We start from the raw sequence: 27622 nt of genomic DNA, 5'->3' as shown, positions 1-27622 counted from the left end.
GGCCACACACACTACTGAGCACGTATGGGAGGCCACACACACTACTGAGCACGTATGGGAGGCCACACACACTGAGCACTGGGAGGCACTGAGTATGGGAGGCCACACACACTACTGAGCACGTATGGGAGGCCACACACACTACTGAGCACGTATGGGAGGCCACACACACTACTGAGCACGTATGGGAGGCCACACACACTACTGAGCACGTATGGGAGGCCACACACACTACTGAGCACGTATGGGAGGCCACACACACTACTGAGCACGTATGGGAGGCCACACACACTACTGAGCACGTATGGGAGGCCACACACACTACTGAGCACGTATGGGAGGCCACACACACTACTGAGCACGTATGGGAGGCCACACACACTACTGAGCACGTATGGGAGGCCACACACACTACTGAGCACTGAGCACGTATGGGAGCCACACACACTACTGAGCACGTACTGGGAGGCCACACACACTACTGAGCACGTATGGGAGGCCACACACTACTGAGCACGTATGGAGGCCACACACACGCACGTATGGGAGGCCACACACACTACTGAGCACGTATGGGAGGCCACACACACTACTGAGCACGTATGGGAGGCCACACACACTACTGAGCACGTATGGGAGGCCACACACACTACTGAGCACGTATGGGAGGCCACACACACTACTGAGCACGTATGGGAGGCCACACACACTACTGAGCACGTATGGGAGGCCACACACTACTGAGCACGTATGGGAGGCCACACACACTACTGAGCACGTATGGGAGGCCACACACACTACTGAGCACGTATGGGAGGCCACACACACTACTGAGCACGTATGGGAGGCCACACACACTACTGAGCACGTATGGGAGGCCACACACACTACTGAGCACGTATGGGAGGCCACACACACTACTGAGCACGTATGGGAGGCCACACACACTACTGAGCACGTATGGGAGGCCACACACACTACTGAGCACGTATGGGAGGCCACACACACTACTGAGCACGTATGGGAGGCCACACACACTACTGAGCACGTATGGGAGGCCACACACACTACTGAGCACGTATGGGAGGCCACACACACTACTGAGCACGTATGGGAGGCCACACACACTACTGAGCACGTATGGGAGGCACTGAGCATGGGAGGCCACACACACTACTGAGCACGTATGGGAGGCCACACACACTACTGAGCACGTATGGGAGGCCACACACACTACTGGGAGCACACTACTGGGAGGCCACACACACTACTGAGCACGTATGGGAGGCCACACACACTACTGAGCACGTATGGGAGGCCACACACACTACTGAGCACGTATGGGAGGCCACACACACTACTGAGCACGTATGGGAGGCCACACACACTACTGAGCACGTATGGGAGGCCACACACACTACTGAGCACGTATGGGAGGCCACACACACTACTGAGCACGTATGGGAGGCCACACACACTACTGAGCACGTATGGGAGGCCACACACACTACTGAGCACGTATGGGAGGCCACACACACTACTGAGCACGTATGGGAGGCCACACACACTACTGAGCACGTATGGGAGGCCACACACTACTGACTGGGAGGCACACACACTACTGAGCACGTATGAGAGGCCACACACACTACTGAGCACGTATGGGAGGCCACACACACTACTGAGCACGTATGGGAGGCACACACACTGGGAGCACACACTACTATGGGAGGCCACACACACTACTGAGCACGTATGGGAGGCCACACACACTACTGAGCACGTATGGGAGGCCACACTACTGAGCACGTATGGGAGGCCACACACACTACTGAGCACGTATGGGAGGCCACACACACTACTGAGCACGTATGGGAGGCCACACACACTACTGAGCACGTATGGGAGGCCACACACACTACTGAGCACGTATGGGAGGCCACACACACTACTGAGCACGTATGGGAGGCCACACACACTACTGAGCACGTATGTATGGGAGGCCACACACACTACTGAGCACGTATGGGAGGCCACACACACTACTGAGCACGTATGGGAGGCCACACACACTACTGAGCACGTATGGGAGGCCACTACTGAGCACGTATGGGAGGCCACACACACTACTGAGCACGTATGGGAGGCCACACACACTACTGAGCACGTATGGGAGGCCACACACACTACTGAGCACGTATGGGAGGCCACACACACTACTGAGCACGTATGGGAGGCCACACACACTACTGAGCACGTATGGGAGGCCACACACACTACTGAGCACGTATGGGAGGCCACACACACTACTGAGCACGTATGGGAGGCCACACACACACTACTGAGCACGTATGGGAGGCCACACACACTACTGAGCACGTATGGGAGGCCACACACACTACTGAGCACGTATGGGAGGCCACACACACTACTGAGCACGTATGGGAGGCCACACACACTACTGAGCACACTACTGGGAGGCCACACACACTACTGAGGCCACACACACTACTGTATGGGAGGCCACACACACTACTGAGCACGTATGGGAGGCCACACACACTACTGAGCACGTATGGGAGGCCACACACACTACTGAGCACGTATGGGAGGCCACACACACTACTGAGCACGTATGGGAGGCCACACACACTACTGAGCACGTATGGGAGGCCACACACACTACTGAGCACGTATGGGAGGCCACACACACTACTGAGCACGTATGGGAGGCCACACACACTACTGAGCACGTATGGGAGGCCACACACACTACTGAGCACGTATGGGAGGCCACACACACTACTGAGCACGTATGGGAGGCCACACACACTACTGAGCACGTATGGGAGGCCACACACACTACTGAGCACGTATGGGAGGCCACACACACTACTGAGCACGTATGGGAGGCCACACACACTACTGAGCACGTATGGGAGGCCACACACACTACTGAGCACGTATGGGAGGCCACACACACTACTGAGCACGTATGGGAGGCCACACACACTACTGGGAGCACGTATGGGAGGCCACACACACTACTGAGCACGTATGGGAGGCCACACACACTACTGAGCACGTATGGGAGGCCACACACACTACTGAGCACGTATGGGAGGAGGCACGTATGGGAGGTCACACACACTACTGAGCACGTATGGGAGGCCACACACACTACTGAGCACGTATGGGAGGCCACACACACTACTGAGCACGTATGGGAGGCCACACACACTACTGAGCACGTATGGGAGGCCACACACACTACTGAGCACGTATGGGAGGCCACACACACTACTGAGCACGTATGGGAGGAGGCACGTATGGGAGGCCACACACACTACTGAGCACGTATGGGAGGCCACACACACTACTGAGCACGTATGGGAGCACGCACGTATGGGAGGCCACACACACTACTGAGCACGTATGGGAGGCCACACACACTACTGAGCACGTATGGGAGGCCACACACACTACTGAGCACGTATGGGAGGCCACACACACTACTGAGCACGTATGGGAGGCCACACACACTACTGAGCACGTATGGGAGGCCACACACACTACTGAGCACGTATGGGAGGCCACACACACTACTGAGCACGTATGGGAGGCCACACACACTACTGAGCACGTATGGGAGGCCACACACACTACTGAGCACGTATGGGAGGCCACACACACTACTGAGCACGTATGGGAGGCCACACACACTACTGAGCACGTATGGGAGGCCACACACACTACTGAGCACGTATGGGAGGCCACACACACTACTGAGCACGTATGGGAGGCCACACACACTACTGAGCACGTATGGGAGGTCACACACACTACTGAGCACGTATGGGAGGCCACACACACTACTGAGCACGTATGGGAGGCCACACACACTACTGAGCACGTATGGGAGGTCACACACACTACTGAGCACGTATGGGAGGTCACACACACTACTGAGCACGTATGGGAGGTCACACACACTACTGAGCACGTATGGGAGGTCACACACACTACTGAGCACGTATGGGAGGTCACACACACTACTGAGCACGTATGGGAGGTCACACACACTACTGAGCACGTATGGGAGGTCACACACACTACTGATGGGAGGTCACACACACACTGAGCACGTATGGGAGGTCACACACACTACTGAGCACGTATGGGAGGTCACACACACTACTGAGCACGTATGGGAGGTCACACACACTACTGAGCACGTATGGGAGGTCACACACACTACTGAGCACGTATGGGAGGTCACACACACTACTGAGCACGTATGGGAGGTCACACACACTACTGAGCACGTATGGGAGGTCACACACACTACTGAGCACGTATGGGAGGCCACACACACTACTGAGCACGTATGGGAGGCCACACACACTACTGAGCACGTATGGGAGGCCACACACACTACTGAGCACGTATGGGAGGCCACACACACTACTGAGCACGTATGGGAGGCCACACACACTACTGAGCACGTATGGGAGGCCATACACACTACTGAGCACGTATGGGAGGCCACACACACTACTGAGCACGTATGGGCACGTAGACAAACTATGTTGGCGAATTCATACACCGCTTCTACCCTCCGTTCTATTGGCAAACATACAATCACTGGAGAACAAACTAGACCAGATCCGTTTGAGACTACCCTATCAAAGGGAAGTGAATAATTGTAATATCCTATGTTTCTTGGAGTTGTGGCTGAGCAAAGACTTGGATAATATACAGTGCCAATCAAACGTTTGAACACACATACTCATTCAAGGGTTTCCTTTATTTTGTACATTGTAGAATAATAGTAAAGACATCAGAACTATGAAATAACACATAGGGAATCTTGTAGTAACCAAAAAAGTGTTGAACAAATTCTTCAAAGTAGCCACTCTTTACCTTGGTAACAGCTTTGTGTGCCTTGCTAAAAGTTCATTTGTGGAAATTCTTCAAAATGTGTTTGAGCCAATCTGTTTTGCTTTGACAAGTTAGGGTTGGTATACAGAATATAGCCCTTTTGGTAGAAGACCAAGTCGATATTCTGGCAAGAACAGCTCAAATAGGCAAAGAGAAACAACAGTCCATCATTACTTTAAGACATGAAGGTCAATCAACCTGGAAAATGTAAAGAACTTTGAATTTTTTTTAAAGTGCAGTCGCAAAAACCAGAAAGTGCTATGATGAAACTGGCTCTCATGAGGACCGCCACATGAAAAGGAAAACCCAGAGTTACCTGTGCTGCGGAGGATACGTTATTTAGAGTTACCAGCCTCAGAAATTGCAGCCCAAATAAATGTTTCATTAGGTTCAAGTAACAGACATTACTAAAGGACACTAATAATAATTAGAGACTTGCTTGGGCCAAGTAACACGAGCAATGGACATTAGACCGAAGGAAATCTCTCTTTTGGTCTGATGAGTCCAAATTTGAGATTTTTGATTCCAACCGCCGTGTTTTTGTGAAACGCGGAGTAGGTCAACAGACGATCTCTGCATGTGTGGTTCCCACCGTAAAGCATGGAGGAGGAGGTGTGATTGTGTGAGGGTGCTTTGCTGGTGACACTGACTTGTGTCAGCAGTTCCTGCAAGAGGAAGGCATTGATGCTATGGACTGGCCCGCCCGTTCCCCAGACCTGAATCCAATTGAGTACATCTGGGACATCATGTCTTGCTCCATCCACCAACGCCACACTGCACCACAGACTGTCCGGGAGTTGGCGGATGCTTTAGTCCAGGTCTGGGAGAAGATCCCTCAGGAGACCATCCGCCACCTCATCAGGAGCATGCCCAGGCGTTGTAGGGAGGTCATAGCCTAGTGGTTAGAGCGTTGGACTAGTAACCGGAAGGTTGCGAGTTCAAACCCCCGAGCTGACAAGGTACAAATCTGTCGTTCTGCCCCTGAACAGGCAGTTAATTAACCCACTGTTCCCAGGCCGTCATTGAAAATAAGAATATGTTCTTAACTAACTTGCCTGGTTAAATAAAGGTAAAATTGTAAAAAAAAAAAAAAAAAAAAAAAAAAACAGGCACGTGGAGGCCACACACTACTGAGCCTCATTTAGACTTGTTTTAAGGACATTACATCAAAGTAGGATCAGCCTGTAGTGTGGTTTTCCACTTTAATTTTGAGTGTGACTCCAAATACAGACCTCCATGGGTTGATAAATTTGATTTCCATTGATCATTTGTGTGTGTTTGTTGTCAGCACATTCAACTATGTAAAGAAAAAAGTATTTAATAAGAATATTGTAATGAATTTCCTCCTCTTCTTCCGAAGAGGAGGCGAAACGGATCAGAGGACCAATACGCGGCGTGGTAATTGTCCATGGTTCTTTTTAATACGTTAAGGTACACATGAACAACTGACTACAAAAAAACAAGAAATGTGAAAACTCAAAACAGTCCTATCTGGTGCAACGACAGAGACAGGAACAATCACCCACAAACACAGTGAAACCCAGGCTACCTAAGTATGATTCTCAATCAGAGACAACTAATGACACCTGCCTCTGATTGAGAACCATACTAGGCCGAAACATAGAAATTCCCAAAACCTAGAAAAACAAACAGACTGCCCACCCAACTCACGCCCTGACCATACTAACTAAATACAAAACACAGGAAATAAAGGTCAGAACGTGACAGTACCCCCCCAAAGGTGCGGACTCCGGCCGCAAAACCTTGACCTATAGGGGAGGGTCTGGGTGGGCGTCTGTCCGCGGTGGCGGTTCTGGCGCGGGACGCGGACCCCACTTCACCATTGTCTTAGTCCGCTTTATTGTCCGCCTCCGTGGCTTTCTCACCATGGCAACCCCTCTCAATGACCCCACTGGACAGAGGGACAGCTCGGGACAGAGGGGCAGAAGCTCTGGACAGAGGGGCAGGGGCTCTGGCGCCTCTGGGCTGAGGGGCTCTGGCGCCTCTGGGCTGAGGGGCTCCGGCGCCTCTGGGCTGAGGGGCTCCGGCGCCTCTGGGCTGAGGGGCTCCGGCGCCGGACAGGCGGGAGGCTCCGGCAGCACGGGACGCTTCGGCAGCGGCGCCGGACAGGCGGGAGCACCTGCAGGGAGGAGACTGAGAGACAGCCTGGTGCGTGGGGCTGCCACAGGAACCACCAGGCTGGGGAGACCTTCAGGAGGCTTGGTGTTAGGAGGAGCCTGAAAGACCGGGCTGTGGGGGAGCACTGGAGCGCAACCTTGGCACCACTTCCCCAGGCTGGACAACTACTCTAGCCCGGACCCTCCAGAGTGCAGGCACAGGTTGAACCGGGCTGTGGGTAAGCACGGGAGATCTAGTGCTTACTACACGCACCTCTCCCACAGTTGCCCGGCACGAGCGGAGCGCAGGCAGAGGACGCACTGCACCCTCCCAGCGCCCCGGAGACACAGCACGCAGAGCCGGCGCAGGATAACCTGGACCAAGACTGCGTACCGGCGACCAGACCCGCTGAGCAGGCACCATACGCCCTGGCTCAATGCCCACACTCGCATGGCACTCTCGGGGGGCTGCCCTATAGCGCACCGGGCTATGGACACGCACTGGCGACACCGTGCGCTTAACCGCATAACACGGTGCCTGACCAGTAATGCGCTGCTTATCATAAGCACGAGGAGTGAGCTCAGGTCTGCTACCTGGCTTAGTACCACACCTCGTGTGCCCCCCCAAAAAAATTTTTTGGGGCTGCCTCTCGTACCTGTCGCACTGCCGTGCTGGCTTCGCCAACCTCATTCTCCTGTAACCTTCCTTGCATTGCTCCATCGAATCCCAGGCGGGCTCCGGCACTATCCCTGGGTCGACCGCCCACCTATCTATCTCCTCCCAAGTTGTGTAGTCCAGATTCTGCTCTGATGCTGGCCGCTGTTGTTGCTGCTGCCGTCGCTGTCCTTTACCACGCCGCTTGGTCCGATTTGGGTGGGTGATTCTGTAAGGGTTTTCTGGTGAAAGAGAAGTGGACTAAAAAGCAGCATGGTGGTTATTCATGTTCTTTAATTTATAAAGAAACTACACATGAGATAACTAACAAAAACAACAAACGTGCGAAAACCTAAAAACAGTCCTATCTGGTGCAACAACAGAGACAGGAACAATCACCCACAAACACACAGTGAAACCCAGGCTACCTAAGTATGATTCTCAATCAGAGACAACTAATGACACCTGCCTCTGATTGAGAACCATACTAGGCCGAAACATAGAAATTCCCAAAACCTAGAAAAACAAACATAGACTGCCCACCCAACTCACGCCCTGACCATACAAAACACAGGAAATAAAGGTCAGAATGTGACAAATATTTCATTCAGTCATATCTAGGATGTGTTATTTTAGTGTTCCCTGTATTTTTTGGAGCAGTGTATATATAAAACAATAATTTGATAAAATATTGAATTTGGCCTTTACTACTATAGCCCAGAGAAACACATTGAATAACACATTCGTAAATTGCAAAACAAAGACCAAAAAAAAATCAGTCGAAACAAGCTTTTGAAGTGTTTGTCCTTTATCTAGGAGATATAAGAAAGCTCAGGCAATATATATTTTTTACACATACCAAACCCCTTTTTTGGGTAGTGACAAAACTACCTTCATACTTCCATTTATTTTTTAAAACCTTCAGACGAGTGACACTTTAGACGAGTGACACGGAGAACACCATCACACGAGAGTCTCCCCTTTCCATAGAGTGGTCATAATAGTCTGTAGGTCAAACCATTTAGACGCTACAGGCATTTTCGTGAGAAGACCAATTTAGTTCTGCAACCTTTCACCGCAGAAGCAGAAGTGCAACATCGGCGGACGCAGTGGATTGAGAACCACTAAACTGACAGATTGTTACGAGGATTTTTTTTATCATGTTACTTAGATTGACGCACCGGTGCGTTAATCGACTTTAGAGGATTACTAACTATTTAGCAGTGTTATGGTTTGGGGGTAGAAGCTGTACAGGGTCCTGTTGGCTGTTGGTTCCAGACTCGGTGCATCGGTACTGCTTGCCGTGCAGAAGGAGAGAGTCCACGATTTGGGTGGCTGGAGTCTGACAATTTTTAGGGACTTCCTCTGCCTGGTACAGCCAAGATGCTATCAATGGTGCAACTGTAGAACTTTTTGAGGATCTGAGGGCCCATGCCAAATCTTTTCAGCCTCCTGCATGGGAAGAGGCGTTGTCATGCCCTATTCACGACTTTGTTGGTGTGTGTGGACCATGATAAAGCCTTAGTGATGTGGGCACCGAAGAACTTGAAGCTCTCAACCTGTTGTACTACAGCCCTGTCGATGTCACTGGGAAAGTGCTCAGCCCTCTGTTTACTGCAGTCCATGATCAGCTCCTTTGTCTGGCTGATGTTGAGGGAGAGGTTATTGTCCTGGCACCACACTGCCAGGTCTCTGACCTCCTCCCTATAGGCTGGCTCATCATCGTCGGTGATCAGGCCTACCACCGTTGTGTCATCCTGCTCCTTGTAAGCGGCACCTCTAGCCTTTAGCTCAGTCCGGATGTTGCCTGTAATCCATGGCTTCTGGTTGGGATATGTAAGTATGGTCACTGTGGGGACAACGTCATCGATGCACTTATTAATGAAGTTGGCGACTGATGTGGTAAACTCCTCAATGCCGTCATAATCTCAGAATATATTCCAATCTGTGCTCGTGAAACAGTCATGTAGTTTAGCATCCGCTTCATCTGGCCACTTCCATACTGTGTGAATCACTGGTACTTCCTGCACACTCTTGGCATTCTCTCAATCAGCTTCACCTGGAATGCTTTTCCAACAGTCTTGAAGGAGTTCCCACATATGCTGAGCACTTGTTGGCTGCTTTTCCTTCACTCTGTGCTCCAACTCATCCCAAACCATCTCAATTGAGTTGAGGTTGGGTGATTGTGGTGGCCAGGTCATCTGATGCAGCACTCCATCACTCTCCTTCTTGGTCAAATAGCCCTTACACAGCCTGGAGGTGTTGGGTATTTGTCCTGTTGAAAAACAAATGATAATCCCACTATGCACAAACCATATGGTGTATCGCTGCAGAATGCTGTGGTAGCCATGCTGGTTAAGTGTGCTTTAAATTCTAAATAAATCAACAGCCAGGGTAGGGCGGCAGGGTAGCCTAGTAGTTAGAGCGTTGGACTAGTAACCGGAAGGTTGCAAGTTCAAGTTCAAGTCCCCGAGCTGACAAGGTACAAATCTGTCGTTCTGCCCCTTAACAGGCAGTTAACCCACTGTTCCTAGGCCGTCATTGAAAATAAGAATTGTTCTTAACTGACTTGCCTAATTAAATAAAGGTAAAATAAATAAAAATAAACATGAGGTCTAGCATGGTCTTGCATTAGGAGGAACCCAGGGCCAACCGCACAAGCATATGGTCTCACAAGGGGTCTGAGGATCTCATCTCGGTACCTAATGCCAGTCAGACTACCTCTGGTGAGCACATGGAGGGCTGTGCGTCCCCCCCAAAGAAATGCCACCCCACACCATGACTGACCCACCGCCAAACCGGTCATGCTGGAGGATGTTGCAGGCAGCAGAACGTTCTCCACGGCGTCTCCAGACTCTGTCACGTCTGTCACGTGCTCAGTGTGAACCTGCTTTCATCTGTGAAGAGCACAGGGTGCCAGTGGCGAATTTGCCAATCTTGGTGTTCTCTGGCAAATGCCAAACGTCCTGCACGGTGTTGGGCTGTAAGCACAACCCCCACCTGTGGACGTCGGGCCCTCATACCACCCTCTGAGCAGATACATGCACATTTGTGGCCTGCTGGAGGTCATTTTGCAGGGCTCTGGCAGTGCTCCTCCTGCTCCTCCTTGCACAAAGGCGGAGATAGCGGTTCTGCTGCTGGGTTGTTGCCCTCCTACGGCCTCCTCCACGTCTCCTGATGTACTGGCCTGTCTCCTGGTAGTGCCTCCATGCTCTGGACACTACACTGACAGACACAGCAAACCTTCTTGCCACAGCTCGCATTGATGTGCCATCCTGGATGAGCTGCACTACCTGAGCCACTTGTGTGGGTTGTAGACTCCGTCTCATGCTACCACTAGAGTGAAAGCACTGCCGACATTCAAAGGTGACCAAAACATCAGCCAGGAAGCATAGGAACTGAGAAGTGGTCTGTGGTCACCACCTGCAGAACCACTCCTTTATGGGGGGGCTCTTGCTAATGTCTTATCATTTCCACCTGTTGTCTATTCCATTTGCACAACAGCATGTAAAATGTATTGTCAATCAGTGGTGCTTCCTAAGTGGACAGTTTGATTTCACAGAAGTGTGATTGACTTGGAGTTACATTGTGTTGTTTAAGTGTTCCCTTTATTTTTTTGAGCAGTGTATATTTTTAATCCTAAAAGGGGTCATAACATTCTAAATCAAATAGCTAAATTATCCATAGTATGACACCCCACCCCCTGACCCCTTTACTCATCACATATGCTGCTGCAACTGTTTAACATCTGTCACTTTATTCCTAGTTGTATGTACAAATCGAGTTCAATTCCTTGGTACCCTGTGTATATTGTCAACCCAGCAAACCAAATTGGTTCTGTGAAGCTTCCTAGGACATTCGTTAGGGCGTGGCAAATGTTCTCACAACACAAAAACTGTCCAGTCGTGGTGATGATTACAGAATATTTGTATAAAACAGTCACCTAGTGTTGCAAGAATGTTCATAGAACACATTTAATCATATTTTAAGCTGTGGGTAACTTATTTAAGCTGTTTTTTAAAAAGGTTCCCACAATATTTAATTAGGTTGTGGGAACAGTCTGGTGGGAACATTGTGGGGACATCACAAAAGACATGTTCCAAAACACAAAAACTATCCAGTTATACAATATTTTTTTTATGGTGCAAAAAACATTTGCCTGTTGTTACAAGAACATTCCCAGAACACATTTAGTGTTTTCTTTGAAGGTTCCCAGAATGTTGCATTAGGTTGTGGAAACAGTTATGGTGCAAACATTGTGGGGAAGTATTTTATACAAACATATACATTTTGGGGTGGATGTTATAGATATTGTGCACCACCTTTTTGTGAACGTCAGAACATCTCATCTAAAACATTTTTATAAATAAATAGATTTTATCAGAAACATTCTCAGAATGTTTTTGGGATGTTATCAGCCTAGACCGTAGCTGCTTTTAGCAACGCTAGTATACACTAGCATTGTTAGGAATTAGCTTGACAAAAAAAATGGAATAGTCCACCGGAAGCCAGAAGTTAAATAAAATTCCATTTCAACTGTCAGTAGGGATGGTCATTATGTAGAGGGGATTTAGAAAAACTAATCTAATAGAACATAAATTAAACCGGCTTTCCAAACCACAGGCAAAGTGATATAATTAACATTTAATGGAACGTATAATTAAGCTTGGGTCTATTGCAGACCCATGCAGTTTCTCTTCACTTACCGCATGCACGTGCACCATACCTGTACAAAAAAAAACAAGAACTTGTGGGGGACTTTTATTTTGAAATGAGGGAAGCAGAGAGGAACTGCATGGTTTGTTTTTTCACTTTGCCTGTGGTCTTGGTTATTTACTTGGTTATGAGGTTGAGGGTGGTATTGTCCAGGGAAGGGGTAGCCAGTTGCCTTTACATGTGCATTTACACATTCTGCATTCGTGGATTCATGTTTCAATGTTTATTTACCTTCAAAGGTTTATTTAGCTATGTCTGTGAGTCAATGTCCTTTTTTGGTGTCATGTAGAGTTGTGTATTTTAATACTTTCTTCACTGTAGCCTAAACATGGACATTGGACAACCTGCACCACTCCCTCACTGTAAATACACCATTCAGCACTTGAAGACCTGGTTACAAGTCCTGCCTTCCTGCACCTACATCCTTGGCTACTATGGGTCTGCTATTTTACACTATTATTTGCATAACATAATAATAGGAATAATTTAGAGGCCCCCCTCTCTTTGTCTCTCTCTCTCTCTCTCTCTCACACACACACACACACACACACACACACACACACACACACACACACACACACACACACACACACACACACACACACACACACACACACACACACACACACACACACACACACACACACATACAGTACATATACACACCCACCCCTTCCTGTGGTTGTTGTTTATCAATTTTAGGGGAAATGACGTCTCTACCTAGTCCTTCCATAGGCACGTATAATGAATGATATGGTGCTGTATGTGAATTGCTTTCCTATTATTTGCTACTCTCCTGATGCGAATAGCATATTTCTGTACACAAATATTATAGCTGAAAAATATATTATATACTGAATTACTTATACTGAAATTATAATTTAATGTCGGATTCCATCAATATTTATTTACATTATAAATGTAGCTTTTTGGGCTTAAGAATTGGCAACATTGCACCTGTGCACAAGTCATGTCAGTCCATTTCAATCATTTCTGATCCGTCAGCCTTCGCCTGTCGTGTAAATTCACACACTCACATTGCTCTCATTCTTTCACTGCTGTTATTAAACAGACAGTTTCCCTCCTGCAGTAGACTGAGAAACAGATGTTTTAGCCAGAGTAGTGCTGCTATCTTCTGGTCATTCCGTAGTAGGACACATGTATCGTTCATTATAATTGGGAGTCGCACTCAATATTGTTTTTCCGTTTGGTGCATTCAGCTTGGTGCGCATTATACACCCCTCCTCTTTTTACTCACAAATGCAGGCACATTGTTTACCAATTTATTATTAGTTTTTAATCTGACTGATTCACAAAGCAATGTGGTAATGTGTAGGCTATCATCAGCTTTGAATTACCCAAATATATTTTCATATAACGTCTATTTATCCAGTCAATCAATTCCCACCGATTTTCTTAAATGATACATGACTTATATTATTATTACGTAAGACGATCATGATAGGGAACACCACAACTAAATGTGTTGTAGCCAATGTAGGCTATATCCATTGTCATTACACACAGTGCTTGGAATTACGAATTAGAATACGTGAGTATTTCGAATGTTCTAATAATGGAATAGAAAATGATCGAGTTATTTTGGTTGGATTTACAATCAGGCGACGCCTATCTATGGCGGCTACGCACCGCTTACTGGTCAATATGACTCGAAATAAACCACCGATATGCCTTTAACCGTGAAACTGACGCCTAGTATCTTTGATTGCCAGGCTAAACAATCAATGGACGTCCAGAAAATAAGAACGTGGCTGAAACCGTCCGCTGAAGTAGCCAATCGTTGCAGCCGCAGCAAAGCCTATTTGAGCCTACCACGTCCTCTAACTCTGACAATTTTTGTCTGAGCAGCGATTTCAGCACCACTTCGCTGTCCACTGACAGGATCACCGAAGGTAAGAAGACTCAAGATGGGCACTTTCTTATTCCACTTTGAATGGTTTTAAAACGTCCCTAAATTCTTCAGGAACTCCGACAGATTACGTGTAGTATTTTAAACATGATTTGTGGTTTAATTAGCTCATAAATACATAACCATGTGTGGGTTATTAGGCTAATCGTATTGAATAGACTGGAGTGGAGTCGCAACGCACCCTTAGATACTGTGGTAACTCGCTGGAACTCTGTGTCCACAACCCATATGTCAACACATTGTGTCATGTATGCAGGATAAACTTGCTTGTAACTTACACGTTGCACGGGTCATGCTCTTGGACAGAGTGAGTATTGTAATGTAGTTGCAGCTTATGCGACTATGATACGTGGTAGGATAAACTAAGCAAGTGCTAAGTAGCCTAGTCCATCTGATATGTTACAGTAAATCTGGGACAACAGTGTAGCATGCAGAGTTTACACAAAATACTATTTATTCTACACGTAAGCATGTGAATCATTATATTGGTGGTTTTAGCATGAATGCTATTATTGCAGATGAGTTTGATCCATCAGACAGCAGTGCTAAGGTACTGTTGCCCAGTGTTTCATGTAAGTAAAAGCCTACCACTGCCAACGACATGTTGATGTGTTGAATGGCAAATGCCTACAATCCTCATGTTCACCTGTGTTTTATGTTATCACACGTTGGGCTGCGTTTTGCATTGGCGCCTTGCTTGCAGTGGAACACTGCGTTCCCAGGTGGATTTTCTCTGTCTCGCCACACTGACAGCAGCAGTGCCATACTCAGAGGCCTCTATTAACATTTCACATTGGCATTGTCGTCATTTAGCAGACGCTCTTATCCAGAGCAAAGTCAGCGCATTCATCTTAGGATAGCTAGGTGGGACAACCACATATCACAGGCATGTAAACTCAGACGTTACACAGTACACTGTCATCAACCACCTGTCAGCAAATCACCACGTCATTAAACGTCTCCTAAACGGTCAGCGTCAGTTAGAGGAGAGGAACGATAGACAGAATCCACTGAGAATACTGTAGCGAGTAACAGGTGTTTCGTTTTCACACATGAACTGACTGAATTAATTAAGACTAAGCTATTATTAGCTGCTAGTGGCTCTGCGTACTGTATCATCCAAGTACTGGGGAAGAGAAGAGCAAATAGATGCCATACTGTCCTAAATACAGTCCAGCATGATATTGGGGAAATAGGGAGAGAAGCGTTTAAACGTGTCTGTTGATATAACCTAGTCTTGAGTCTGCAGAGGTTGTGTCCCATCTTAAAGTCCCAAGCTCTCGATTGGTCAACAGTTTATAAATACAGTGCAGGTACTGTGAAAGGTGATGTATATCAGCCTGTAAATAATGTCATCCAGCCCGGATGCACACCTGTACAATCACAGTCACGTTGACAATCAAGAACCCTGTGGGTAACTTTAACTTAACCTGTATCACGCTTCATATTTTCAAGCATGGTGGTGACTGCATCATGTTATGGGTATTCTTGCCATCGGCAAAGGCTAGGGAGTTTTTTGGGATAAAAATAAATGTAATAGATCAAAATCCTAGAGAAAAACCTGGTTCAGTCTGCTTTCCACCAGACACTGGAACACAAGTTCAACTTTCAGCAGGACACTAATCTAGAACACAAGGACAAATATACACTGGAGTTGCTTACCAAGAATACATTGAATGTTCTTGATTGCCTTAGAAAATCTATGGCAAGATTTGAAAATGGCTGTATAGCAAGAATCAACAGCCAACTTGACAAAGCCTGAAGAATTTTAAAAATAATAATGTGCAAATATTGTACAATCCCAGGTGTGCAAAGCTCTTCGAGACTAACCAAGAAAGACTCACAGCTGTAATCGCTGACAAAGGTGATTCTAACATGTATTGACTCGGGTGTGAAAACTGACTCGGGTGTGAAAGATATTTCTGTATTTCATTTTCAATAAATTTGCAAAAATGTATACAAACATGTTTTCACTTTGTCATCGTGGGGTATTGTCTGTAGATAGGTGTGGATTTTTTTTTTGTAGATCCATTTTGAATTCAGGTTGTAAATGTGGAATACGTCATGTGCTATACCCTAAATCCTGTTGTGAGGTTCAAAAGAATAACATATAATAATTGCTGACACCATTCAAACCAATAAGGGTTCTGAACTTAAAGCCAATTATCTCAGAACCACCTTGTTGCAGATAGAACCTTATCGTCCCAAGCTCTCCAAATGTAGATTTAACTTATTGTTTTGTTGCGCAGTAAGTTGTAGCCTACCTAACAAGCGATAAAACAGTTCAGATGCTGGCCTATTCTTCCATGTGTCGAATTAGTTAATCTCTGTTTCTAACTGGATGTGACTCAACTAAACTACTGATAGCACGGCGTTATGGAAAGCCTATCGATGGAGGATATTATGGTGAACCATCTGCATTATTAACAGTTAGATCGGGGATACAGTGTCGCTCTGGTTTCATTTCAGTAGCACTTATACACCATTCCCACAGGTCAACAACATGGTCCTAGGAGGTGTTTGGTTTCCACCATGCATATTTCCGTAGGTCCACACGCAACACAGATCTGACACAACATGAATGGCGTTCTCAGGTGGAAATAGTCCGACACACACACACAACCACAAGCATTTCGCTACACTCGCTACACTCGTTACACTCGCTACACTCGCTACACTCGCATTAACATCTGCTAACCATGTGTATGTGACAAATAAAATGTGATTTGATTTCAAATAATTCAATCTATTCAACTCAATCCATGGCATCTCACACTCTAAGGTCAGGGGTCAGGGAGAAGAGAGAGGATAGAGTATGGATAATCATCCTACCTACTGACATGCAACGCACGACTCAGGTTCTTACTAGATAGTAGTGTGTCAGGGTGAGTGAATGGCTCCTGTAGCCTGTAGGCCAGGGTTGTGTCCCAAATGGCATCCTATTCCCTATGTAGTGCACGTTATTTGTGTGCCATAGGACTTTAGTCAAAAGTAGTGCACTACATAGGGAAAAGGGTTTCATTTGTGACACAGATTAGTTGATGTCAGGTGGCATTTAGTCTACCATGAGCACAGGACCAGACTTCAGCCAATAGGAAATCAGACTTAGTTCAGTATCCTCTGCAAGTCACTTTCACTGACAATCATGCTGATCGCCTTAGGGCACAGAGGGGTGTGTGTGTGTGTGTGTGTGTGTGTGTGTGTGTGTGTGTGTGTGTGTGTGTGTGTGTGTGTGTGTGTGTGTGTGTGTGTGTGTGTGTGTGTGTGTGTGTGTGTGTGTGTGTGTGTGTGTGTGTGTGTGTGTGGATGGCAACAACGTAGACCTAGTCCTGTTCCACTCTCATGTAGCCACACAGCGAAATATCAATTTTGTAGCGTATGGAATTGGAAACTGGAATTTTAAGGCTATATGTTAACATGTTGAATTGAAACGTTACTGCTGTTTGTTGTTTCTTCAACGGATTAAGGATTTAGTGTCCATTTATGTCCAGCAGTCCTTCCTTATAAATGATTAAGGATTTAGTGTCCATTTATGTCCAGCAGTCCTTCCTTATAAATGATTAAGGATTTAGTGTCCATTTATGTCCAGCAGTCCTTCCTTATAAATGATTAAGGATTTAGTGTCCATTTATGTCCAGCAGTCCTTCCTTATAAATGATTAAGGATTTAGTGTCCATTTATGTCCAGCAGTCCTTCCTTATAAATTATTAAGGATTTAGTGTCCATTTATGTCCAGCAGTCCTTCCTTATAAATTATTAAGGATTTAGTGTCCATTTATGTCCAGCAGTCCTTCCTTATAAATGATTAAGGATTTAGTGTCCATTTATGTCCAGCAGTCCTTCCTTATAAATGATTAAGGATTTAGTGTCCATTTATGTCCAGCAGTCCTTCCTTATAAAATAAGGATTTATTATTTATGTCCAGCAGTCCTTCCTTATAAATGATTAAGGATTTAGTGTCCATTTATGTCCAGCAGTCCTTCCTTATAAATGATTAAGGATTTAGTGTCCATTTATGTCCAGCAGTCCTTCCTTATAAATTATTAAGGATTTAGTGTCCATTTATGTCCAGCAGTCCTTCCTTATAAATGGTTTTCATTTCTTTGAAATGCTTTGAATCTATACGTAGCCTTACATGTAGATTAGTACTTGATGTAAAAGGTCATTTCCATGTAAAAGGATCCATGAGTACCAGCATGTGAAGTTCATAGGAGCATATCAAACTGGATGTCCAATAAAAGATAAGACTATGTATATATTTTTTAAATTAAGGCATATATAAATCTTTCAATCATTTTACATCCTAAAAATTGGGAATAAGCAGACTTTGATTTCTGGTCTAACAGATGAAAAAGGGGCCTTAAAAAACATGTACCAGGAAAAAGTCTTAAATGTTAAGTAACATCAACACTAGTATTACGTTTTGGAGAAATGTTTCTGCCTTCTGTCAGTTGAAGAAACACTGCCTTGTGCCTTGAAATTCCAGTCCCAAAAACTGACGTATCTGTAAGACACTTTCTAATTTCTCTCCCTGATGAGGAGGGAGGATAAGGAAAGTTCACACAAGTAACAAGTAAAGGTGGACCTACCAATTAGTTATAGTTTTTTATGCATTATCAAGTGAATAAAACTCTAAAATCTGTTACCAAATCAGTAACGGAATTTCCAACAAATCACTAACGGTGATTAACGGTAATTTTTGGAATTGAATTGGCTACAATCGGAAATCATAGTTGTCACAAACCACAACTAGTTTCACAAATTTGTACAGCACAGTACAGTAGAGTACAGTACAGTAAAGACAAGTAGAGTACAGTACACAGTAGAGCACACTAGAGTTGAGTACACTATAATGTAAAGTACTGTAGTGTACTGAACTATACTCTACTTTACTGTGCTGTACTGTACTGAACTGAACTCTACTCTACTCTACTCTACTGAACTCTACTCTACTGTACTGTACTGAGCTCTGCTCTACTCTACGCTACTGAACTCTGCTCTGCTCTACTCTGCTGTACTGAACTCTGCTCTACTCTACTGAACTCTACTCTACTTTACTGTACTGAGCTCTGCTCTGCTCTATTCTACTCTACTGAACTCTACTCTACTCTACTATACTGAGCTCTGCTCTACTCTACTCTACTGAACTCTGCTCTGCTCTGCTCTACTCTACTGAACTCTACTCTACTCTACTCTACTCTACTGTACTGAACTCTGCTCTGCTCTACTCTACTCTACTGAACTCTGCTCTGCTCTACTCTACTGAACTCTACTCTACTGTACTGTACTGAACTCTGCTCTACTCTACTCTACTCTACTCTACTCTACTCTACTCTACTCTACTCTACTCTACTGAACTGCTTTGCTCTGCTCTGCTCTGCTCTGCTCTACTGTACTGTACTGTACTGTACTGAACTCTGCTCTGCTCTACTCTACTCTACTGAACTCTGCTCTGCTCTACTCTACTGAACTCTACTCTACTCTACTCTACTCTACTCTACTCTACTCTGCTCTGCTCTGCTCTACTGTACTGTACTGAGCTCTGCTCTGCTCTACTCTACTGAACTGTACTGTACTGTACTGAACTCTACACTACTGAGCTCTTCTGTGCTGCACTTTGATGTTCAAACTTGTGAAACATAGACGGCTATGATTGGTCCGGTCCAGACCAACCAAATATGTTCTTGATTGGGGCCAGAAGCACATTAAAGTAATAGTGTGTAGAATAAAACCCAAGTATGTGAAGGAGGATATTGCACATTACTACCTTTGTGTACCTGGTTAGGATACATCACCATGAAGAGAATGACATTCATATCCATAATTATGCACTTCTGTATAGTACAGACCATGGACCCATGATGAAATTCCGTTCCTGCAATTCCGTTACCGATTGTAAATCCACTTCACTTACTGTAGTTCAATACCAAAATATAATTTTTTAAAGTTAAGGTGTCATGTCATAGCTGACACTCCATTATTTCTGCAGACATCTTTGAATCTTAATTCAGAGCAGATATTTAACATTATGTTACCAAAATCTTCACAGTTCTTCCAGTAACTGTGTTTTAGTCAAATGTGCAGTGTAACGTGTCAAAAGTAGTCCTTGTGCATAGAGTTGTATGGTTTGTTCGACTTTTGAATCAATGTTTTTTGTTTGGCATCCATTTTAAAGTGAAAAATCTAATTCTCAGCGCAATTCCGTTGCCGTGGAATTGCCCGAGAGCAACACTTTTCACAGATTATTTCATATGCTTCATTGCACAACTTTGATTGCCTCTTGTGTTTCCATAAAAAGAGATCCATAAACACTATATTGGAAAACACTTCTGGTGTGTATTGGAAAACACTTCTGGTGTGTATTGGAAAACTCCTCTGGTGTGTATTGGAAAACACTTCTGGTGTGTATTGGAAAACACTTCTGGTGTGTATTGGAAAACACTTCTGGTGTGTATTGGAAAACACTTCTGGTGTGTATTGGAAAACACTTCTGGTGTGTATTGGAAAACACTTCTGGTGTGTATTGGAAAACACTTCTGGTGTGTATTGGAAAACTCCTCTGGTGTGTATTGGAAAATTCCTCTGGTGTGTATTGGAAAACACTTCTGGTGTGTATTGGAAAACACTTCTGGTGTGTATTGGAAAACACTTCTGGTGTGTATTGGAAAACACTTCTGGTGTGTATTGGAAAACTCCTCTGGTGTGTATTGGTGTGTATTGGAAAACACTTCTGGTGTGTATTGGAAAACACTTCTGGTGTGTATTGGAAAACACTTCTGGTGTGTATTGGAAAACACTTCTGGTGTGTATTGGAAAACACTTATGGTGTGTATTGGAAAACTCCTCTGGTGTGTATTGGAAAACACTTCTGGTGTGTATTGGAAAACTCCTCTGGTGTGTATTGGAAAACACTTCTGGTGTGTATTGGAAAACACTTCTGGTGTGTATTGGAAAACTCCTCTGGTGTGTATTGGAAAACACTTCTGGTGTGTATTGGAAAACTCCTCTGGTGTGTATTGGAAAACACTTCTGGTGTGTATTGGAAAACACTTCTGGTGTGTATTGGAAAACACTTCTGGTGTGTATTGGAAAACTCCTCTGGGGTGTATTGGTAAACTCCTCTGGTGTGTATTGGAAAACACTGCTGGTGTGTATTGGAAAACTCCTCTGGTGTGTATTGGAAAACACTTCTGGTGTGTGTTGTCAGTGTGGACATCCTTCATTCTTTCCACCATGAACAGAAGGAATAAATAGAGGTGAATAATATAGTCTTCTCTTCTTCATGATCAACCGACGGCTAGCTTGTCAGAGTAGACAGGGCAGAGAGAGAGACCATTGTAAATACAACCCATATTTATGTTTTTTTTATTTTACCTTTTGTACTTTAACTATTTGCACATTGTTATAACACTGTACGTAGCTATAATATGACATTTTAAAAGTCTCTATTCCTTTGAAACGTTTGTTAACTGTTCATTTTTCTTTTGTTAATTTCACTTTTGTTTATTCTCTTTTTCCCCGTGCCAATAAAGCCTTTCGAATTGAATTGAGAGAGAGACTCATTCCACTAAAAACAACACATTAACCCCCATAAAAACACATTGCGTGCCACCCGAACCTCCATACAATCGCATTACACAGTACACAACAACACAGTACAATACAATTCCCAATCCAGAACCACATTACAAACATACATCCAAGCCCTCCTCTCCTGTTGTACAGACAACCCCCCTGACCCCCCCCCCATACCTCCTGAAACATCTCCACACTGTTAATCATTTTATAGAAATCAAAATCAACCCTAAGGAAGAGAGAGAGAGTTTTTATTCTTGTCATAATTTGTTTTGGTCATGTAAATTCCATTACATTTCATGCCAATTAGACCTAATCTTCCTGAAATCAATTAAATTAAATACCCAGAGTTAGAAGGAAAGGGGGGGACTCGACGGCAAAGTGGAGAGAGAGGCAGCATATGACTGGCATTTGTAGATCGTGCTGCTGCAAGGTTACAAAAACCTCTGGTCCTTTGGTGGCTAATTAAACCGTACGGCTGTTCTTCCCTTGGCAGTAAAGGCAACGTGGCTGCAGCGATATAGAGCCTTTGAAAACATCCCCAGCTTTCATGTGCAGAGCTGATATAGGCCTAGGAGTCTGAATAATCTTACCCAGTGAGCATAACCGCGGTCTTGCATTTTGCATTCCAGTCGTCTTCAAAAACATTTGAATTAATTTGGTTGTGGTGAGGAATTGAATTCATTAGACTTGTTGATCATACATGCCAGGCATCATACTAGAGAATGGGAGGGGTTCAAGAAAAGGATAGAATGTTGTAAAACTCTTTATTCGGTTGTGGACTGGTTCGTCCTGCTGTGCTCCTCTCCTTGGATTGTCCTTGGTCTCTGTGACCAGTAACACACCATCACCACAGCAGTGTGTAGAGCTTCCAGCCAAGTAGTCCTGCAGGACACGTCTCATCAAGAGATTGGTTTAGCAGTCTAACGACTGGCTGTAGCTGTAGTATTAATAATGTAGCTTAACGGAGAGTGCATTGTCAGGCAACTCGGCAAAAAAGCAGGACTTGGTGTCATTAGTCTATGCTTAAGCAATAAGGCCCGGGGGGGTGTGGTATATGGCCAATATACCACGGCTAAAGGCTGTTCTTATGCACTACGGAATGTAGAGTGCCTGGATACAGCCCTTACCCGTGGTATATTGGCCATATACCACAATACCTTATTGATATTATAACTGGTTACCAATGTAATTAGACCAGTAAATAATGTTTTTTGTCATACCCATGGTATACTGTCTGATATACCACAGCTTTCAGCCAATCAGCATTCAGGGCTCAAATCACCCGTTTTATAGTTATGATTTTATCATTCATACTCTGAATGGATGGTTTAACTCTTTCAGTAAGGATGAGCAACTTACACCTCTCTTTCTCACTCACACTCTCTGTCTGTTCTCCCTCTCCTCACTTCTCTATCTCTCCCCCCGTCTCTCTTTTTCTCTCCCTCAAGCAGTGCTCAGGGCTACTTCAGTTGAACAGCCTTCCTGAGTCTGCCTCCATCGCCTAGGTAACACGGCACCAAGTTTCCTCTCTGTCGCTCACCCCCGCAGCCGAGGGTGCTGGGATGTGAGTCTGATCACGAACATAGTCGCGGCATCACCGAACAAACCCACCTACACATCCATCCACCTCTCCTCCACCCATGTCCACCACATGACACACTTAGAAAAACACATATACCATTAAGTGACTTACAGTCATGCGTACATACGTGTTTTTTAACTTATCGGTGGTCCGTGGAATCAAACCCCCTATCATGGCGTTGCAAACACTATGCTCTACAAACTGAGCTACCACTTGACTCTCCATCTAATCCATTCATTCATTAGTTGAAGGTACATTTGTCATTCTCCTGCTAATTAGAGACAAGTGTGTCTAGTCATTACCGTATCTACTGTCCTGTCCACACACACACATACATGGATGCCACAGGAGGTTGGTGGCACCTTAATTGGGGAGGACGGGCTTGTAGTAATGGCTGGAATGGTATCAAACACATGGGTTCTATGTGTTTGATGCCATTCCATTTGCTCCGAACACACACTCCCGCTCACACACAAACTCTCTCTCTCTCTCTCTCTCTCTCTCTCTCTCTCTCTCTCTCTCTCTCTCTCTCTCTCTCTCTCTCTCTCTCTCTCTCTCTCTCTCTCTCTCTCTCTCTCTCTCTCTCTCTCTCTCTCTCTCTCTCTCTCTCTCTCTCCTCTCTCTCTCTCTCTCTCTCTCTCTGTAAAATATCATATGAAGACCCTCCAAGCCACCCCAACCAATCTCAGATCCTCAGATGAGTTTAGAGACCAATCCGATACTCAAAGTCAGGAATATCTCTATCTCCAACATCCTGTCTTTTTCCACCATCATTGTCATGCAGATTGAGGCTTTATAAAAGAGATTGTTAGCCTCTCTAGACCCAGTGAGGGATCTCTCCACTGTGTCCTTATCAGCAGCGGCCATTACGCTGATTGCATTGTTACCATTTTTCTGACGGAGGAGAGAGCCAGCAACACAGGAGACTGGAACTGGGGATGGCAAGGGGGAACGGTGGGTCCCTGCTAGAGGTTGTGCCGGGTTAGTTAGGTGGTTGTGGGTGAGGTGAGCAGTCAGTGAGGTGTGCAGTCAGGGGTTTAGGGCGAGGAAGTGTGTATTGTTTATGTTACGCTCCTGAGTGTGTGTAGGTACTTGTATGTTTGTGTGTGTGTGCATTGTGCGTAGGTGTGTATAGGTAGGGGATTTATCATCATGGTACATGAGTAGGTTCGCAGATGTATGTGTGAATCGGGCTGTGTGTGTGTGTGTGTGTGTGTGTGTGTGTGTGTGTGTGTGTGTGTACGAGGGGGAGTTATAAGATACGTCATTTTAATACAGGGAGCTGCAGTTGCCTGGCTACCAGCGGGGGCTGCACTTGTCTCCCACACATACACACACACACAACTATGCTGCACCAGTCAATGAGTGCACACACACATATACACACACACAGTCATACACACACGCACACATACACACACTCCTCCGTCTCTATCTCTGAGACGAACACACAAGGCTCCTCTCTCTTCACTCGCCGGCTCTGTCTTCGCTGTGACAACCACACCTCAGCTCTGTAAGCTTAGCTAGCTACATTCCCTCTAACAGAGAACCTTGTCAATCTGTTAGCTAGCTACCTTAGCTCTAACATAGAGCCTTGTCAATCTGTTAGCTAGATACCTTCGCTCTAACAGAGAGCCTTGTCAATCTGTTAGCTCGCTACCTTCCCTCTAATAGAGAGCCTTGTCAATCTGTTAGCTAGCTACCTTCCCTCTAACAGAGAGCTTTGTTAATCTTGCTTTGGAGAGACTGGAGGGTGAAGGGATCCTTCTGGAAAATGGACACAGACAATCTGGAGTGGTACACTAAGAACAATGCCGACGTAAAGGTAGGGAAAAGAGGGGAGGAGGAGATAGAACGAGGGAAGGAGAGAGAAGGGGAGGAGTCAAGCTGTGTTTTGTCTATGCGTTTTGTCTATGCGTTTTGTCAATGTGTTTTGTCGATACGTTTTTGTCGATGCGTTTTGTCAATGTACTTTAATGAGGACCAGCCAACCTTTTGATACTGGATGCAGGAACTGTCACCTGTTATAAAGCGAAGTGCGCAAGGGTAGACGGCATCCAAAGGTTTAAGAGTAGTGGAACTGGCACGAAAGTTGAGTGTACAACCTTCTGTCAGACAGGACACAATGTGTGCTTTCTGATAGTGTCAAGTCAACTTACCTTGATATTACTAAAGGCGTCCCACATGGGTCGATTTTGGGACCTGTCCGCTTTACTATTTATATAAATAATATTGATCTATCTGCAAAAACCGGTAACATTCATCTGTATGCAGATGTCACTGTTATGTACAGACTACTGCCGCTACGGCTGACCAGGTTTTGTTGGAGCTGCAATCTGATTTAGTCTCCTTGCAGAAGGACCTTGTCGATTTAAAATTGGTACTTAATGCCGGAAAAACGAAATGTATGCTGTTTTCTAATTCTCATAGAAATATTTGAGATGGCTCACACATTTATGCATTGGATGGTTCTTTTATCGAACAGGTTCCTGCCTATAATTATCTGGGCTTTTGGATTGACAGTAATTTGATGTTTAAGAAACGTACGGTGACACCATTTATGGGAATGCAGCAGCCGCTACTCTTAAACCTTTGGATGCCGTCGACCACAGCGCCCTTCACTTTATCACAAGTTACAGTTTTACTACGTGTCACTTTATCCTGTATCGAAAGGTTGGCTGGTCCTCATTAGAGTGCCCAAGATGCCTTCATTACTCCCTTTTTTGCTTACAAAGCCAGCATATTGAGCGACAACCGTCCTGGTATAGGGAAAGCGGTCCCGTAGAGGTTCTGACCTACCAAACGTACTGTTCAAAATGTAAAATGCGCGACACCAAACCCGTTCACAGGGATGGTTAACTCTCAAGGTTCCACTAGTACTTATCGATCTAAGGAAATCCTCCTTCAGTTTTAGTCCACCCCATTTTTTGGAATAGCCTACAAAACTCACTACATGTACACCTTGACTCTCTGGCGCCTGTAGGGCAATTCAGGACTTTAATGTTGAATGAATCTAATGATAATTGAAACGGTTTGGATTTCATGTTATTAATTGTATTTGTGGCGTTTGAAGCTGCAGTGTTGATTCTGTAATTTGTAGTTTATTTTATTTGTGTTGATCATTTTGAATTTGTTGTATTGTTGTCCTCAGGGCACCATGGCAAATGAGACTCTGGTCTCTATGGGTTCCCCTGAATAAACAACAGTTCAAAACAAAACAAAAATACAAGAGAAAGAAATAGACAGAGAGAGAGAGACAGCGAGAGAAAGACAGCGAGAGAGAGAAATGTAAATAGGGGGAATCTGACTGTCTCAAGGCTGTTGTGGTGCTGTGTGCCTCCTCTGTGTGATACCAACATAAACTCAGCAAAAAAAAGAAACGTCCCTTTTTCAGGACCCTGTCTTTCAAAGATAATTCGTAAAAATCCAAATATCTTCACAGCTCAGACTGTCCGCAAATAGGCTGAGAGAGGTTGGACTGAGGGCTTGTATGCCTGTTGTAAGGCAGGGCCTCACCAGACATCACAGGCAACAACGTCGCCTATGGGCACAAACCCACTGTCGCTGGACCAGACAGGACTAGCAAAAAGTGCTCTTCACTGACGAGTCGCGGTTCTGCCTCACCAGGGGTGATGGTGGGATTTGCGTTTATTGTCGAAGGAATGAGTGTTACACCGAGGCCTGTAGTCTGGAGCGGGATCAATTTGGAGGTGGAGGGTCCGTCATGATATGGGGATCGGACTGAGCTTGTTGTCATTGCAGGCAATCTCAACGCTGTGCGTTACAGGGAAGACATCCTCTTCCCTCATGTGGTACCCTTCCTGCAGGTTCATCCTGACATGACCCTCCAGCATGACAATGCCACCAGCCATACTGCTTGTTCTGTACGTGATTTCCTGCAAGACAGGAATGTCAGTGTTCTGCCATGGCCAGCGAAGAGCCCTGATGATCTCAATTCCATTGCTCGGAGGGTGAGGGCTAGGGCCATTCCCCCAGAAATGTCCGGGAACTTGCAGGTGCCTTGGTGGAAGAGTGGGGTAACATCTCACAGCAAGAACTGGCAAATCTGGTGCAGTCCATGAGGAGGAAATGCACTGCAGTAC

At 45.5% G+C, this 27622-nt stretch overlaps 1 protein-coding gene across 4 annotated transcripts in view; it reads left to right on the top strand.

Moving 5' to 3' along the window:
- The first annotated feature begins 14295 nt into the window (after window positions 1-14295).
- LOC118395558 (WD repeat-containing protein 17) overlaps window positions 14296-27622 on the top strand; it is a 32125-nt gene continuing 18798 nt past the window's right edge. For 3 of the 4 annotated variants that reach the window (XM_052464678.1, XM_052464679.1, XM_052464677.1), the window contains exon 1: window positions 24975-25344. In XM_052464678.1, the coding sequence (XP_052320638.1) occupies window positions 25294-25344 (51 nt within the window). In that variant the 5' untranslated portion in view covers window positions 24975-25293. Of the gene's footprint in view, window positions 14343-24974; window positions 25345-27622 lie in introns of those variants that run through there. The other variant, XM_052464680.1, reaches the window with a different exon arrangement.

Source organism: Oncorhynchus keta, chromosome 16, assembly GCF_023373465.1.
Source record: "Oncorhynchus keta strain PuntledgeMale-10-30-2019 chromosome 16, Oket_V2, whole genome shotgun sequence".
In the NCBI taxonomy this organism is placed as follows: Eukaryota; Metazoa; Chordata; class Actinopteri; order Salmoniformes; family Salmonidae; genus Oncorhynchus; species Oncorhynchus keta.
The sequence above is the reverse complement of the archived record's forward strand: the minus strand, read 5'-3'. Positions and strand labels throughout refer to the sequence as shown.